Genomic DNA, 14,723 nt, shown 5'->3' on the forward strand with positions numbered 1-14,723 from the left:
CTTCAAGGCCTTCCCGACCTATTATATGGCAGCCCTAAGGCGAACCTATCATTGGCAAGGGGTCTTGCCTTCCTCTGGGGCTGAGAGAGTGTGCCTTGCCCAAGGTCAGCCAGTGGGTTTCCATGGCCCAGCTGGGAATTGGACCCAGGCTCCAGAGGCATAGTCCAGCACTCAAAGCAATACACCAGGCTGGCTGACTTATGGCCACCCGGTCATGATTTAGGCCTCCAAGGAGATCATGATTTTTAGGCCTCCAAGGAGGGAGACTCTGCCACACTCCACAGCCCCAACTGTCAGGGAGTTCCTCCTAATGTCGAGGTGGAATCTCTTTTCCTGGAGCCTGCTTCCATTGCTCTGTACCCTATTCTCTGGAGCAGCAGAAAACAAGCTTGTTCCCTCCTCACTATGACATCCCTTCAAGCATTTGAACAGGGCTATCATATCACCTCCAGGCTAAACATCCCCAGCTCCCTAAGGCCTTCCTCATAAGGCATGGTTTCCAGACCCTTTGCCAATTTATGTGCTCTCCTTTGGACACGCTCCAGTTTCTCAATGTCCTTTTTGAATTGTGGTGCCCAGAACTGGACACAGTATGGCATCCAGAGGAGGTTATTCAGAAGAGGTTTGCCCTTGCCTTCCCCTGAGGCTGAGAGAGTGTGATTAGGCTTCACTTTCTCCCACATGGTTGAAACAATGCAAAATGCCTTCTCAGCACAGCCACTTGGTGCCCTCTAGACGTTGTTGAGGTTCAGGTTCCATCAGTCCTAACAAGCTCAGGCAATGGTAAAGCTTTATGGGGTCTTGTTGTTGCTGTTGTGTGCCTTGAGTTCCTTCCCGACTTATGATGACCCTAAGGCGAATATATCATTGTGGGCTTTTCTTGGCAAGATTTGTTCAGAGGGGGTTTGCCATTGCCTTCCCCTGAGGCTGAGAGTGTGACTTGCACAAAGTCCCCCAGTGGGTTTCATGGCCAAGCTGGGAATTGAACCCCAGTCTCCAGAGTCGTAGTCCAACACTCGGTGAATCCATAATACAGTGTAGACTTGAACCAGAAGATCTCAAGTCCCAGCCTCACACTCTAACCATTCTAGCACAGCGGCTCTTTGCATTTCTAGTGGCTCAGTAAAGTTTCTTTCATCCCAGCAGATACTTTCCATTGGCAGCATTCTCATTAATTGTAATCAATGTGTTTGTTATTGTGTGCCTTCAAGTTGTTTCTGACCTATGGAAACCCACAGATGAACATATCAAGGGGTTTTCTTAGCAGAGTTTGTTCAGAGGGGGTTTCCTTTGCCTTCCTCTGAGACTGAGAGAGTGTGACATGCCCAAAGTCACTCAGTGGGTTTCCATGGCTGAGCAAGGATTCAAACCCTGGTCTCCAGAGATGTATAGTCCAGTGCTCAAACCACTACACCACACTGTCTCTCAGTTAACATGTACCCACCAGGTTTTTTCCTCCTTCTTTCATAACTTTTTATTGGAATTAGAGAAATGAAGCAATTTGCTGTGATTTTTCTGTTGTGGGAGGTGATATGGAAAAAGTAAAACACTTGTTGGTATGTTGTCAGACCACTCTCAGCTTCATGAACAATGACTGAATAGTTCTGGCATAAGGTATTTTGGCTTTCAAACACTGTTAACTAAGAAGTTGTTGGAAAAACTTGAACAAAAGTTGGGTGGAGAGCAGGGGGAAAGTTGTGCTTACAGTATGTTGAATAACAAATATGAAGGCATTTGCAAAGCCAAGTGTGTGGTTTTGGAGATTAGATGAGAGAATACTGTATAATATTGACAGTTTGAGAATATTGGTGCAAAAATGAAAAGCAGAATGTAGATTAACTTCAGAGGTGTGGACTGGATGAGGAAAGGTGGCTAAGAATGTATCTGCATTCTGCAGATAGAAGAAACAGTTCAAAGGAAGTGGATGAGCATAGTTTTTTGCCACCTTTGTAGAGGTGTAGACCTTTGACCTGTGTTCTAAGTGGAGACCTTATTTTCCCTTGAATTAATGACGTCCAACATGCAGGTAAGGAGAGGAATGAAAGGAAGTAATGGGTACATGCAGGTGTGTGTAGTCTTGGACTACATATACAGAATCATATGTGTAATAGAAGCATATTGTGGTGAATAGTATTAAGTTGGTTTCAGTAATGATCTGTAGCATGTAGAGGATTCCTATTGTTTTTTCTTTCAAACATGTTTTTGGAATAAGTGGTCTTAAATGATGATTTTATTTGGTGCTTTTCTAGAGAGTACAGTTCTGAGGATATCCAAGGACTTGGGCATCATGGAATGAAATTTAGAGCATGCCTTTTTTTAAAAGTTGTTTTTCTCAATATGTGAGTCTGTTACTCCACGAATGCAAGATTTGTATCTTCTACAAATGTGACAACATCTCCCCTGCTTTCAATTTTTCCAAATGGTCACATAAGGGGCACCCCAGTAGATCTCATTTTTGTTTCTTAGGCCCTGTACACACAGGCCCTTCAGCACATTCTGGCGATGTGCTAGGGTTGCCTCGGCACCGTTTCCAGATGCCCCACAACCCTAGGACATGACCAGGAAAATCACAGCTGTGCGGCACCGTATACACGGGCGCGTGTGGCAGTGACGTGCTCGCACCACCGCAGGCAGTTTGTGGCGGTGCTAAAAGCCACTTTTTAGCAGTCCTTTTGTTTCCACGTAGCTGCACTGCGCAGTTTGGTTGCTGTGGCATGGTTACATGGAAAAGAGAGGCGCCCACTGGCTGCCTCTTTCTAGCAGTCTGTACCCCACCTTAGAAATTTGTAAAACATAACTGAGGGACCATGTAACATGAAGCTTCAGTTCTATCAAAGAGTTCTTTTGGGTATACTCAGAAGCACAGAGTAGTACTGAATTATTTAATTACTTGTATTGTGCTCTGCTTTATTTTAATTATTGTATACTGAATATATTCTAAAATGTCTGCGCTGGACATATCTAAAGCTAGCAATCCAAGCTGTGCAATCATTCTTGATTGTTTATTCTGTATATAGAATACTGTGTATATAGAAAATAGTAGAAGGTACAGTCATTAGTTGAAAGTGCCCTTGATCATAATAGGAGTTCCTACCAGAACATTATACTATCACATAGTAAGGTACTGTACCTTTTGATAGCAAAATATGGTAATCAAATTTTCAAAATTATTGAGGACTAACCATGGATTTGAACCCACCTTTTCCACTGCATTGCATTTATAAACATTTAAATGTTTGTACAAAAGTGGTATGTAATTGTTAGTTGACTGAAATAAAAGTGTCAAAATTAACTAACTTAGAACTTCTTTCTCTGACAGGATAGGTTACTCACATGCTATTACTGAGCCACCTTGACCTATTGAGTCCAAATATATTTTGTCTAGTCCAAAATATGAAATATCACAAGTCTGCCTAGAATGTTTGTCTAATGTAAAATGTGAAATATCATGAGATGAATCTTCCTTGAATTATACCTGAACACTCTTTGCAGTGGTGATTGTATCGTCTTTCTCTTTGGCAGGGGAACTGTCCACAAGGGAAGCGTTCACTCTCTGGTGAGTCTTATATTGGAGTTAATAGCTTGTGGTTCTCACAGTCATTTTAATAAGAAAAACCTGACCAAAACATAGTTAAACGGTACAATAAAAATTCGTTCTCATTTTTTTCTGAAAGCCATGTTACTCACTAAGAATTAATTTGTTGAGCAAATTGCTTAGAGACATCTAAAAGTTGTTTATAGGGTAATGAGCCCACTTAGCCATCAGATATGTTTGTAGACTGGCATAGTTAAAGGAGATTACAGAGGGAAAGCATAATACAGTACAGAGAAAGCCTAACCACCAGTTTTTGACTCTCTTTTCTTGCTGTCATCTTGGGACAAGTATAAGATTTATAATCAGCTGTTTCCTTAGTTTAGACTGGACGAATCTGAAGAGTTTGAAGCTTAATCCAGATGTGACAGAAGAGCTCTTGGTCAGGCAAAAAGCAGATCATGGAACAGGGATCCAATCAACCTTGGAGTATACTTTGCTGAAAACTCTGGATTACAGTTTAGTTAAAGCTCTGAACTCAGCCCTCAGCAAGATGCTCCATTTTTAGCTGTGGCTGGGTGTGAATTTGCACAGTTAAAACTAACACACTACTTGGACCTATTCCTGAAGGTGTCTGATCTGGCTGTACAGATACATGCCTTTGTGATATCCCATTTAGTTTATTGTAATGGGTGGGCAGCTTTGGAAAGTATTTAGAAACTTCAGCAGATCCAAGATGTCGTAACCAGACTGCTGACCAAAAAAAAAGAAAAAAAAGAAAGAAAGAAAGAAAAGAAATTAATTATTATGACAACTTCAATAGTTACCAACACATTTCTTGGAACAGTTCAAAGTGCTGGTTGTGACCTATAGAGTCCCTGTACTCAGGGCTGTCTATCCCTCTGTAACATCGTCTTCCTCTTTTCCTACTGCCTTCTACCTTACCAAGCATTATTGTCTAGTGAGTCATGTCTTCTCATATGGCCAAAATACAACAGTCTCAATTTAATCATCTTGCTTCTAGGGAGAGTTCAGGCTTGATTTGCTCTGGGACCCATTTATTTGTCTTTTTAGCAGATCATGCTATCTATAGAACTCTTCTCCAGCACCCTATTTCAAGTGAGTTGATTTTCTTCTCTGTCCAGCCTTCACAACTATACATAGAAATGGAAAATACGATACTTGGACAATCTAACTTTAACATTCAATTATACAATCACCCCTCCAAGTCCACAGACTTGAGATGCGCGGACTTGAAAATCCACGGAGGGGCAACTGCCATTAACGCCAATGGGGGGCACACCCGTGACACGTGCCCTTCATGCATGTGCCCCATTCAAGCCTATGGGGCTTGAATATGCGTGGGTTTTGGAACTTGCAAGGGCATCCGGAATGGATCCCCCATGAGTTCCTAGAGCCAACTTTATATCATTACACTTCAGGATCTTGTCTAGTTCCTTCGTAGCTGCCCTTCCAAATTCTAGTCTTCTTCTGTGTTTTTTTTTCCTGCAGTCTCCATTAATGATTGAGCCAAGCTATGGAAAATGTTGAACTATTTCAATATCTTCATCATTTGCTTTAAAATAAGTAAATCATCTGTGATCATTTATTTTATTTTCTTAATGTTGAACTGTAAATCTGCCTTTGCACTTTCTTCCTTGACTTTCTTCAGTATTTGTTACAAATGAAGTCAAAGGCTTTCATGGCCGGCATCCATGGTTTTTTGTGGGTTTTTCGGGCTATGTGGCCATGTTCTAGAAGAGTTTCTTCCTGATGCTGGCAAAACAGGAAAAAACTCTTCTAGAACATGGCCACATAGCCCGAAAAACCCACAAAAAACCATTTGTTCCAAGTCTTTTCTATTTTCTAATAGTAGTATGCTATATCTGCATATTAAATTATTGATGTTCTTTCCTCTAATTTTCATGCTTTCTTCCTCCAAGTCTAATCCTGCTTTACATATGATATGTTCTGCATGCAAGTTAACAAGCAAGGTGATAGAATGCAATCTTGCCTAATCCCCTTGCCAGTGGAAACCATTCAATTTCTCTGTATTCTAACCTAACAATAGCATCTTGTCCTGAGTACAGGTTATGCATCAGAACAATCAAAAGTTGTATCACACCCATTTAAGATAAATCTATAGTTTTTTCAAGATCATGACCAAAGGCTTTACTGTAATCTAAAGCATAGGCTGGTTTTCTTTCAAAATTCTTTGGTGTGCTCTGTTATCCAACATATGTTTGCCATGTGATCCCTACTTTCTGTTCCTTTTCTTAACCAAACAGGGATATCTGGCATTTGTCATTTCATGTGTAGTAAGTCTTTGTTACAGAATTTTGAGCATCACTTTGCTTGCATGCGAAATTAATGCAATCCCTGTTGTCCGCTTTCTTGCAATGTATATTGAGTGTTTCCAGCCTGTGGGCCATTGTTTTACTTTCCATATTTGTTGGCAAATTTTAGTTAGAACTAGAGTAGATTCTTTCTCTGTAGCATGAGGCAGCTCTAGTGGTATGCCATCTGTTCCCAGTGATGTATTTTTCCCAAGTGTTGTGAATGCAGCTTCCACTTCTCTTTCTAAAATTGTAGGTTTGTCTTCATGTGGTTCTTCCTTGACTGAATTAGTCATCCTTTCATCTTGTTTATATAGTTCTTCCATATATTGTTTCCATCCTCTTTTTATTTATACTTGGTCAAATAATATATTTTCCTGCTAGTTGTAAAGCATCCTCTTGGCTTAAATTTCCTTTTGATTTTTTGGATCTTTCAGAAGTGGTCTCTTCCGTTTTTGTTTTCTCTGCATTGATTATTATAGTAGTTCTCCTTGTCTTTGTGTGCAAGTTGTTGTAGAAGTTGCACTTACAGTAAGTTTCTTACTTTTTTTTCTGTCACCTTTTACTTTTGCTTCTTATCTGTCCTCAACTGCTTGAAGAGTTTATCTGTCTTCCATTGAGGCTTCTCTTTCTAAGTTACAGATAGTATCTTTTTGCATTTCTGTCTGACATTATCCCTGGCTTCAGTCCAGATTTCTTCTCGCTCCTAGTCAGTTAGGCTTAATAGTGCAAATCTGTTTTTCACATTACTGTATCTTTAAATTCTATAGGGACGTTCTTCAAGTTGCATTTCAGCTTGATGGTTGCTTTAATATTCATGGTCTATGCCACAATCTGCTCCTGGTCTTGATTTTGTAAAGAGAATGGTGCTTCATCATCTTCTGCTTCCAATTATGTAGTCTATTTGATTTCTGTATTCAACATCAGGTGATGTCTATGTATATAGTCACTTCTTGGGTTGCTTGAAGAATGTCATTGCAGTGAATAAACTGGTGACCTCACAAAGTTCAGTCATTCTGGCCGGTTACATACCGGCAGTTGGGACGTCCGGAGGACGTCCCATTTTAAAAAAGGGGTGTCTCTTCTAGACGCCCCTGAGTCTAGTACGGACTGTATCTGTACAATATGGCGCCGGCCCTTCTACATGGCCGGCACCATATTGACGTATCGGACGCTGAGCGTCCGAACGTCGCGCGGCCCTAATGACGTCACGAATGCGCCCTTGGCGCTTCGCGACGTCATCAGTGCACCATGGAAAGAAGCTCCGAAATGGAGCTTCTTTTTTGCTCCGCGCGGGAGCCGCGCGGTTTGACTGCTGCAGCTCCTGCGCGGAGCAAATGGCGCCGGCGGGGGTTTGTATCCCGCCCCTGCTTCATTTCTTGATCCTAGACTAAATTCCACTACAGTCTTTGCTTTTGCTTTGTTTCCTGCTTTTGCATTCCAGTTGCCTATGATTAACAAAAACTCCTGCTTTAGTGTGTGATCAATTTCTTCATGGACTCCAGCATAAAACCTTCCAGTTTCTTCTTCTTCTGCCCCTGAAGTTGGAGCATAAACCTGGGCTGTGGTTATATTGTAGAGCTTTCCCTGAATTCTTGTAGACATGGTTCAGCCAGGCATTGCATTATATCCCTTGACTGCTTTTACTACATCTCCTCACTGACACTCCATTTCTTCTTATGTTTTCATTTCTTGATTAAAATACTGTGCAATTATTTGATTCAAAATGTCCAGTTCCTGTCCACTTTAGTTCACTCACCCCAAGTATTGTAATGTTTATAATTTTCATTTCTTGTTTTACTGGGTCTAGCTTTCCCTGTTCATGCTTCTCATATTCCATGTTCCTGGAATATGTGTTGTGCAGCTTTGGACTTTCCCTTCACCTCCGAGCATGTCAACAGCTGAATGTCCTTTTGTCTTGAATCCAGTTGCTACATTAGCCACAACGCCTAAAGGCCATATCTCTCTATATGTGCCTGCCTGAGTTTTGAGAACTTTAAGGGAATGCTTTATCTTGGTTCCACCAGCCTTATGGGCATGTTTGGTGAGGACATGAGAAAAGGCCTTTTCACTTACTGCTCCCAGGTTATGGAACTCCTTTTCATAAGAAGGTATGTTTTCCTCTTTGCTTTCCTTCCTCAAGAGGCAGAGACAGAATTTTTTCTGTTTAGACAGGCTATTGTCCACTAACTGCCTGCTGTGGAAAGGTCTTTCATTTTGAGATGTTGACACCTTCTATTTTCTTGTTGGGTTTTCTGTTTTTATTCAGTGCTTTGCTTTCATATAATAGCAAATTTAATTGTTCTAATGTTCTGGCTGGTGCAGAGGAGCAGCCTAACAAGGAGTACTATGGGTTTTCCTTGTACCAGTAGCCCTCGGCTTCCTTGGTTCCTGCACTGTGAAAAACCCAGAAGAGAGAGAGAATGAGAATGAGAGAGAGCTAGCTTCCTAGAGTGAGAGGTATCCCTTTGCATATTGGGGTCCTGAATTATCAAAGCATTTATGTGTTTGAAACAAACAAACAAAAACAGTTCTTTGAATTGGATCTGGAAATATATTGACATAGTCTGCTACTGTAGTCTGTCTGCTGCATTTGTCACTATCTGTATTTTCTCAATCTTCTTCCAAAGCAGTCCAATACATAGTATTTTGCAGTAATCTAATTAGTGCATGTTAGGTGCACATGGTACTGCATCTAACCTTGATGGTCTGATAAGCTATTGATGTTATATTTATTCTTCGTATTTTATAAGATTGTTGTATGTATTCTGATTTTAGTAGCCTGTAACCCCGCTTCAATCCATCAGGAGAGGCGTGGAAACACAAATAAATTTATTATTATTATTATTATTATTATTATTATTATTATTATTATTATTATTATTAACCTGTAATGCTTCTGTTCAAACAATGACTTCTGAAGTTGATTCCAAGAAGTGTACATACTGAAAACTGAATGGGTTACCATAGCCTATATTGGTTGTCATGGAGAATACCAAAAGGTGTCTAGAGTTTTGTTTGAGGGGATGGTTCTTAACATATAGGATAACCTTTTCTGGCTTAGCTTTTCTGTGTGTAAGTTATAACAGGATCACTGTCAGTTGAGTGAAAATAAGTAGAAATTGGATTACTGCACAATACGGATTTCCAATTCAGTTTTAATAAATGATAAAGTTCCTCCTATGATCCACAGAAAATTTAATTACTTTGGCTGCAATCCTGTGTTCATTTACCTGGCTGTATCTTCTACTGAACTTGATGAAATTTAACTTCAGAAGAGAGACACATATTGTTACACTGATCATCATAACTGTCAGAATGAGCATTTCTTATTGGTGCATACAGTGCACCTGTGTCATATGTGGTCGCGTTTTACGCGGCTTCCAGCATATGCTGGAAGCCGCACCAGAAGGAAGGGAGCTGCGCGCCAGAAGAAAACAATGGTGTGCACTCCCATGGTGCGTGCCACTGTCACACCGCCGCAAGCACGAGGCCCAATCATTTGAATGGGGCTTGAGCATCCGCATTTTTCCCTTACGCGGAGGCGTCTGCAACAGATCCCCTGCGTAAGGGAAGGGATGACTACTTTCTATTTTTTATAATTGCTATGCTGTAGGTTCGTCTGCTACTTCGCCAAAATAGGGAAAGATCACAGAGAAGGGAAAATTGACTACTGTATATACTCGTCTATAAGTTGAAAAAATTATACTACAAAATTGACTCAAAAAGCCTTGGTTGACTTATACACGAGTCAATAGGGTAATAAGATAGTAGGACAAAGGAGTGTTCACTCCCCAAGCCTCTTCCCAGCCTAGTTGCCTTCAGAGGGGGCAGCCCTGGTGAGAAGACACAGGACAAGAGAGTGTTTGCTCCCCAAGCATCTTCCCAGCCCGATTGCTTCCAAAGGGGGCAGCCCTGTTGGGGAGATGCAGGACAAGGGAGCGTTTGCTCCCCAAGCCTCTTCTCAGCCCGGTTGCCTCCAGAGGGGGCAGCTGGGCTGAGAAGATACAAGAGGAGCAAACGCTTCCTCCCCAAGCCTCCTCCCAGCCCAGTTGTATGCAGAGGAGGCAGCCTGATTGGGAAGACGCAAGAAGAGTGAGCAGGACATCCTTTATATCCTTGGTTACATGCTCTTTAGTTTTAACCTCGAAATCCAGATTTTTGGCCCCGAAACCTACCCATGACTAATACTCAAAGTCAACTTATACATGAGTATATGCTCTGGGTATTTCTCCCAAATGTAGATGAATAGGATGATTCTATGGATAATGAGGTCGTGGGAGGAGATCTTCAAAATAGTGAGAAATTTTTCAGAGTCAGTCTTGTAGTCAGTATTCTTAATTCCTGCTATCAGTCTTGTCTACCTTGTTGGTCAGCATTAGCATTCTAGCATTTTACCCCTCACAAAAATACTTTAAAGATGGCTAAGGGTTAGGGAAACAATAAGAATTATAATTACTGCCTAAACCCAGTAGTTATCAGAAAGAATTATTCCAACTTTTTATTAGCACTTAAATCCTTTGTCTTTGTCCACATATTGTTGTACTAACCTAAAATAACCAGATTTATAGTTGAAATGATTTCTGCTTTATAGGTGTCTTTCGATGCCCAGGGCTGGCTTATGCCAACAGCAGGAAGCATTTGTAAGTATACACCTTACAGAGTCAGGAAATGTAAACTACCATGTCATATTACAGTTGGGAATAGCTAGCACAGTACCAGTTCCTAATTATATTACAGTCTCAGAGAGGGGGTTATGTACATGGCTACTTTTTATTGGAACCTGCAGCCTGTTAGAAAGATTCTTCACTCTGTGTGTGTGTATGTGTGTGTGTGTTTCTTCTTCGTGGCTTCTGCGAATCATACAAATGGGTTGTACTGCGCGCGCAGTGCCTCGGAAACTTCTGAATCACTAGGCAAAGTACACTTTGCAACATGCTGAAACTTTTTGGCGGTAACCCCCGCCCATCCCATAAAACCTCTCGTTCCCGCTTTTTCCCAGTTCCTTTTTTTCCGCCGCGTTAGCTGCCAGAGGAACTTCGCTCTCTGTCTTTTGGAATCACGTGAAATCGACGCGACCGTCTTGACTCTGCTTTGGATTGCCCCTAAACTGATTTGGCTTAGACCCTGGACTGTTTTTTGACTCGCGATGTCTCTCCCGTCGGCTTTCTTCCTCGTGTTGCCAGCCGAACCGCTTGACTTCGCTCCTCGAGCAGCCATCGGTGCCTTTTAAAAAGTGCTCCGTTTGTGGGGGTAAGATTCCCGGCCAGGATCCCCATTCAGCCTGCCTGTTTTGCTTGGGGAGACTCACGTCCCGGCCTCTTGCGCTTTGTGCAGTCCCTCACCCCCCAAGCGAGGAAAAATCGGGAGACCAGACTAAAGGGCCGCGATCTCTCTAAGGTCTTTACCGCGGGGGCGAGTCTTCTGCAGGAGCCTCGTCGTCTACCGCGACTCCCCTGCCCACCCTCGCTGAGGTCCCGACTCAATCGCCAACGACCCGCGCTGTCGAGGCCCCAACTGGACTCCAGGGCCCGCCGAAGAGGCCTCCGGCCCCCGAAGAAAGACAAGAAGGACAAGCATAAGAAGGCCTCCAAAGAGGGCCGAGCTGTCGAAAAGGATTCGAGCGCCCATAAGGGGTCCGCCTCGAAGTCCTCTGCCCCGAAGGTACCCACTTTCCTCCACCCGAAGTCGGGTCCTACCTCGAGGCCGTCGTCTACAAAAGCCCTGATGTCTCCGCAGGGACAAGTCCCTAACAGGACGGAAACCCCTTCCTCATGGAAGAGACCCGCTCCTCTCTCTGGATGGTGGCCATCATTTACCAAACGTCGCCATTCCTTGGAGCGTGACCGGGAGGGCTCTCCCGTGTCTCTCGGACATAGTCACAAGTCGCTCGGATATCGTCGCAGACCGTCGGACACCGACTCTGCCCATCAGACCCACGCCTGGCAAAAAAGAAAGGCTCATCCTCCAGGCTCAGGACACCAGTACCAGCTGTCTCGCTGGCGTCGGAGTCCAGGCCTTTACCTACCTTCCGCCCCACAACTCGGAAGAGGCCACCCAGCTTCTCCCGAACCTGCTTCCCGACTGGCTCTTGGATGGGCGCCGCTCTCCCCCCCCGATCCCACCCGTAACGTCGAGTTGTCTCACCATCCCGACTAGAGAACCGGAGCCTGAATACTACTAGACCTGAGACCGGCAGGTACACAGATTAGTCCCTCAGGAAGATGTCGACGCCTTCCTCGACCACCGAGACCGGAGGACCAGGCCGAGAGCTTCCCCAGGCCTTCAGGGTGTCGACGTTTTCACCCCGTCGTGTTGAAAACCATCACCGAGAGCCCGAGTTCGCAACCTTGAATCAGATGAGGAGGCTTCCTCTCACACCCGTTACCGTCCAAGGGGTGACTACTCTCATCCAAGATGACGACTACCAGTCTGTCAGCCAGGAATTCGCCCAACCCAGTGCAGTTCCTCCTCCACGACGTCGGTCCTTTGCGGAACACGTCATTAAGAGTGAAAATGCCCTCGACATAAGACCCCCAGACGAAGAGGAAGCATCGGACCCTATTGAAAGACGGGTCCATGGCAAGCTTCCTACACACACCAGCATACCACTTCTTTCCCTCTGGAAAAGTTGGCCAGGCGATCTTGGGAAGCCCCGGCTTCGACAGCGTCCAACAATAGGAAGGCGAGTCCCTGTATAGGACGCACCAGCTACCATCATGGCTGTTAGCCATCCCAAACAGAACTCAGCAATTGTGGAAGGCTCACAACGTTCTTCCACCCCGAAGGCTTCCTTGTGCCATCCGACAAGGAGGCGAAGAAAATCGACGCTGTGGCTAAGAAAGCCTACTTTTCTTCTTCGGCACTGGGCATGAGGGTGGCAAATTACAATGCATTATGGGCGCCTACATCAGTGGCTCATGGAGAAGGTCTCCTCCTGATTCCAGACTTGCCGGATGACTCCCAGCACAATCCTCTCTGAGGTTCGGACGAAGCCCACTCGATCGGAGGATGGCTCATCACCTCGGCCAGACACACACACCGACTGCTCTGCAAATCTATGGCGGCTGCCTGCTCTCCTCGCCAGAACATGCCTGGTTAAGGCCGGACCTAAACAGACGATCGTTCGACCATCGAGGACATGCCTTTCGATGAGGACGGACTCTTCCATCCCGAGAGACCGACGAAACGTAATTTCAAATACAGGATGAGGACCGCTGCAAAGAAACACGGTATGTCCTCTCCCTCAACCGTCTTCCCCAAGCGCTTCACTGCATCCGCCAGTGGTTGGTCAGGGCCAAAGACCCTACCAACAAGATCGGCCATTCCAACGCCAGGATCGTCCAGGCAGCGCTTCCCTTCCAGTCTTCCTCCTCCTCGGGCCGTCGATCGGGGCCCAAGTACAAAAAGAATTACAGGAGGCAGGATTCGGACCAGACAAAGAAAAGAAACTGAGGGGACGCAGCGTACTCCGTCGCTCCTTCTGTCCCTTCCTTTCTAGACAGACGGAGGCCTTTTTCTGACACCTGGGCCACATCACCCAATTCTTGGGCCCTTACCATCGTCTGTAGGGGTTATGCCCTTGATTTGAAGAGCTCCCACAACAGGAGCTACCTTTCCACACCCCCTCAGACAACCCTTCTCGACGAAGTACGCACTCTTCGCCCAAAGGCGCCATTTCCCCTGTCGATCCCGTCGACATTCCCAGATGCTTTTTTTCTCGCTATTTTACAGTCCAAAGCCTGATGGAGGAATCAGGCCTATTTTGGACCTTGACAATTAAATACCTTCCCTCCTATCTCGCGGGTTCGGTGTAACACTTGCCTCTATTTTGCCTCTGTTGCAGCAGGACCTGTGGTGTGCGACGATCGACCTAAAGACGCTTACTTCCATGTCAGCATCCGAGAGTCTCACCGCAGATCCTGGCGTTCGCCGTGGGGACGGACGCGTACCAATACAATGTCCTGCCCTTTGGCCTATCTACACGCTCCTCGCATCTTTACCAGTGCAGGCACGGTGATATACCTGCACCGCCGCGCGTGAGGGTCTTCCCGTACCTGGACGACTGGCTCTTCGTGGCTCCTTCACGTCAAGAACTGCAGAGGAACACTTCAGAGGCTCTCAAACTCTTACAAGACCTGGGACTGGTGGTCACCTCGAGAAGTCCCAACTGCTTCCCACCAGACAAATAAGATTCATCGGCTCCATCCGAACTCAAACAATTCTAACGCCGCCTACCTACCTCCAGATCGCTTCCAGGCCAGTTCGAGCTGTCAGCCGGGCACCACACCCGACGGCGTATTCCAGCCAGAGACATCCAATGGCCTTGGGCCACATGGCATCGACGACTTTCGTCACCCTTGGGCAGGCTTCGATCTCGTCCACTGCAGTCTTGGTTCCTGTCGACCTTCGACGTGGAAAGAGACCCTCCATCCCGCAGACTCACCGTAACAAGGTCGGTCACACGCTCCCTCCGTTGGTGGCTCGATTACCCGCAACGTCTGCGTCGGTATGCCTTTTTGCTACCCCCAGCCCAGTTGGTGTGCTGACCACGGACGCATCAGAAGAAGGAGGGGGAGCTCAAACCTTAGACCTGTGGGCCAGGGGATCTGGTCCCACAGACGAAAGGCTGCTCCACTCAACGCCTTGGAACTGTTTGGCGGGTAGAAAAAGGCGCTAAAAGCCTTCGAGTCCTCCCTGTCGGGGAAGGTCATCCAGCTCAGACAGACACACCACAGGTGATGTACTACTTAAACAAACGGGAGGCACAAGGTCGCGCACCTCCTAGACATCAGCTCCGACTAGGGGACTGGTGCATTGCCCGAGACGTTTTGCTTCAAGCGGTACACTTACCG

General features: G+C 45.2%; 1 protein-coding gene across 3 annotated transcripts in view; it reads left to right on the forward strand.

The window, feature by feature from the left end:
• The window catches only part of DLST (dihydrolipoamide S-succinyltransferase), a 35,203-nt gene that overhangs the window by 399 nt on the left and 20,081 nt on the right, over positions 1–14,723 (forward strand). For all 3 annotated transcript variants that reach the window (XM_042451077.1, XM_042451069.1, XM_042451060.1), the window contains exons 2-3: positions 3,523–3,556; positions 10,463–10,511. In XM_042451077.1, the coding sequence (XP_042307011.1) occupies positions 3,523–3,556; positions 10,463–10,511 (83 nt within the window). The remainder of the gene's footprint in view (positions 1–3,522; positions 3,557–10,462; positions 10,512–14,723) is intronic.

The sequence above is a fragment of the Sceloporus undulatus genome, chromosome 1, assembly GCF_019175285.1.
Source record: "Sceloporus undulatus isolate JIND9_A2432 ecotype Alabama chromosome 1, SceUnd_v1.1, whole genome shotgun sequence".
Lineage (NCBI taxonomy): Eukaryota > Metazoa > Chordata > Lepidosauria > Squamata > Phrynosomatidae > Sceloporus > Sceloporus undulatus.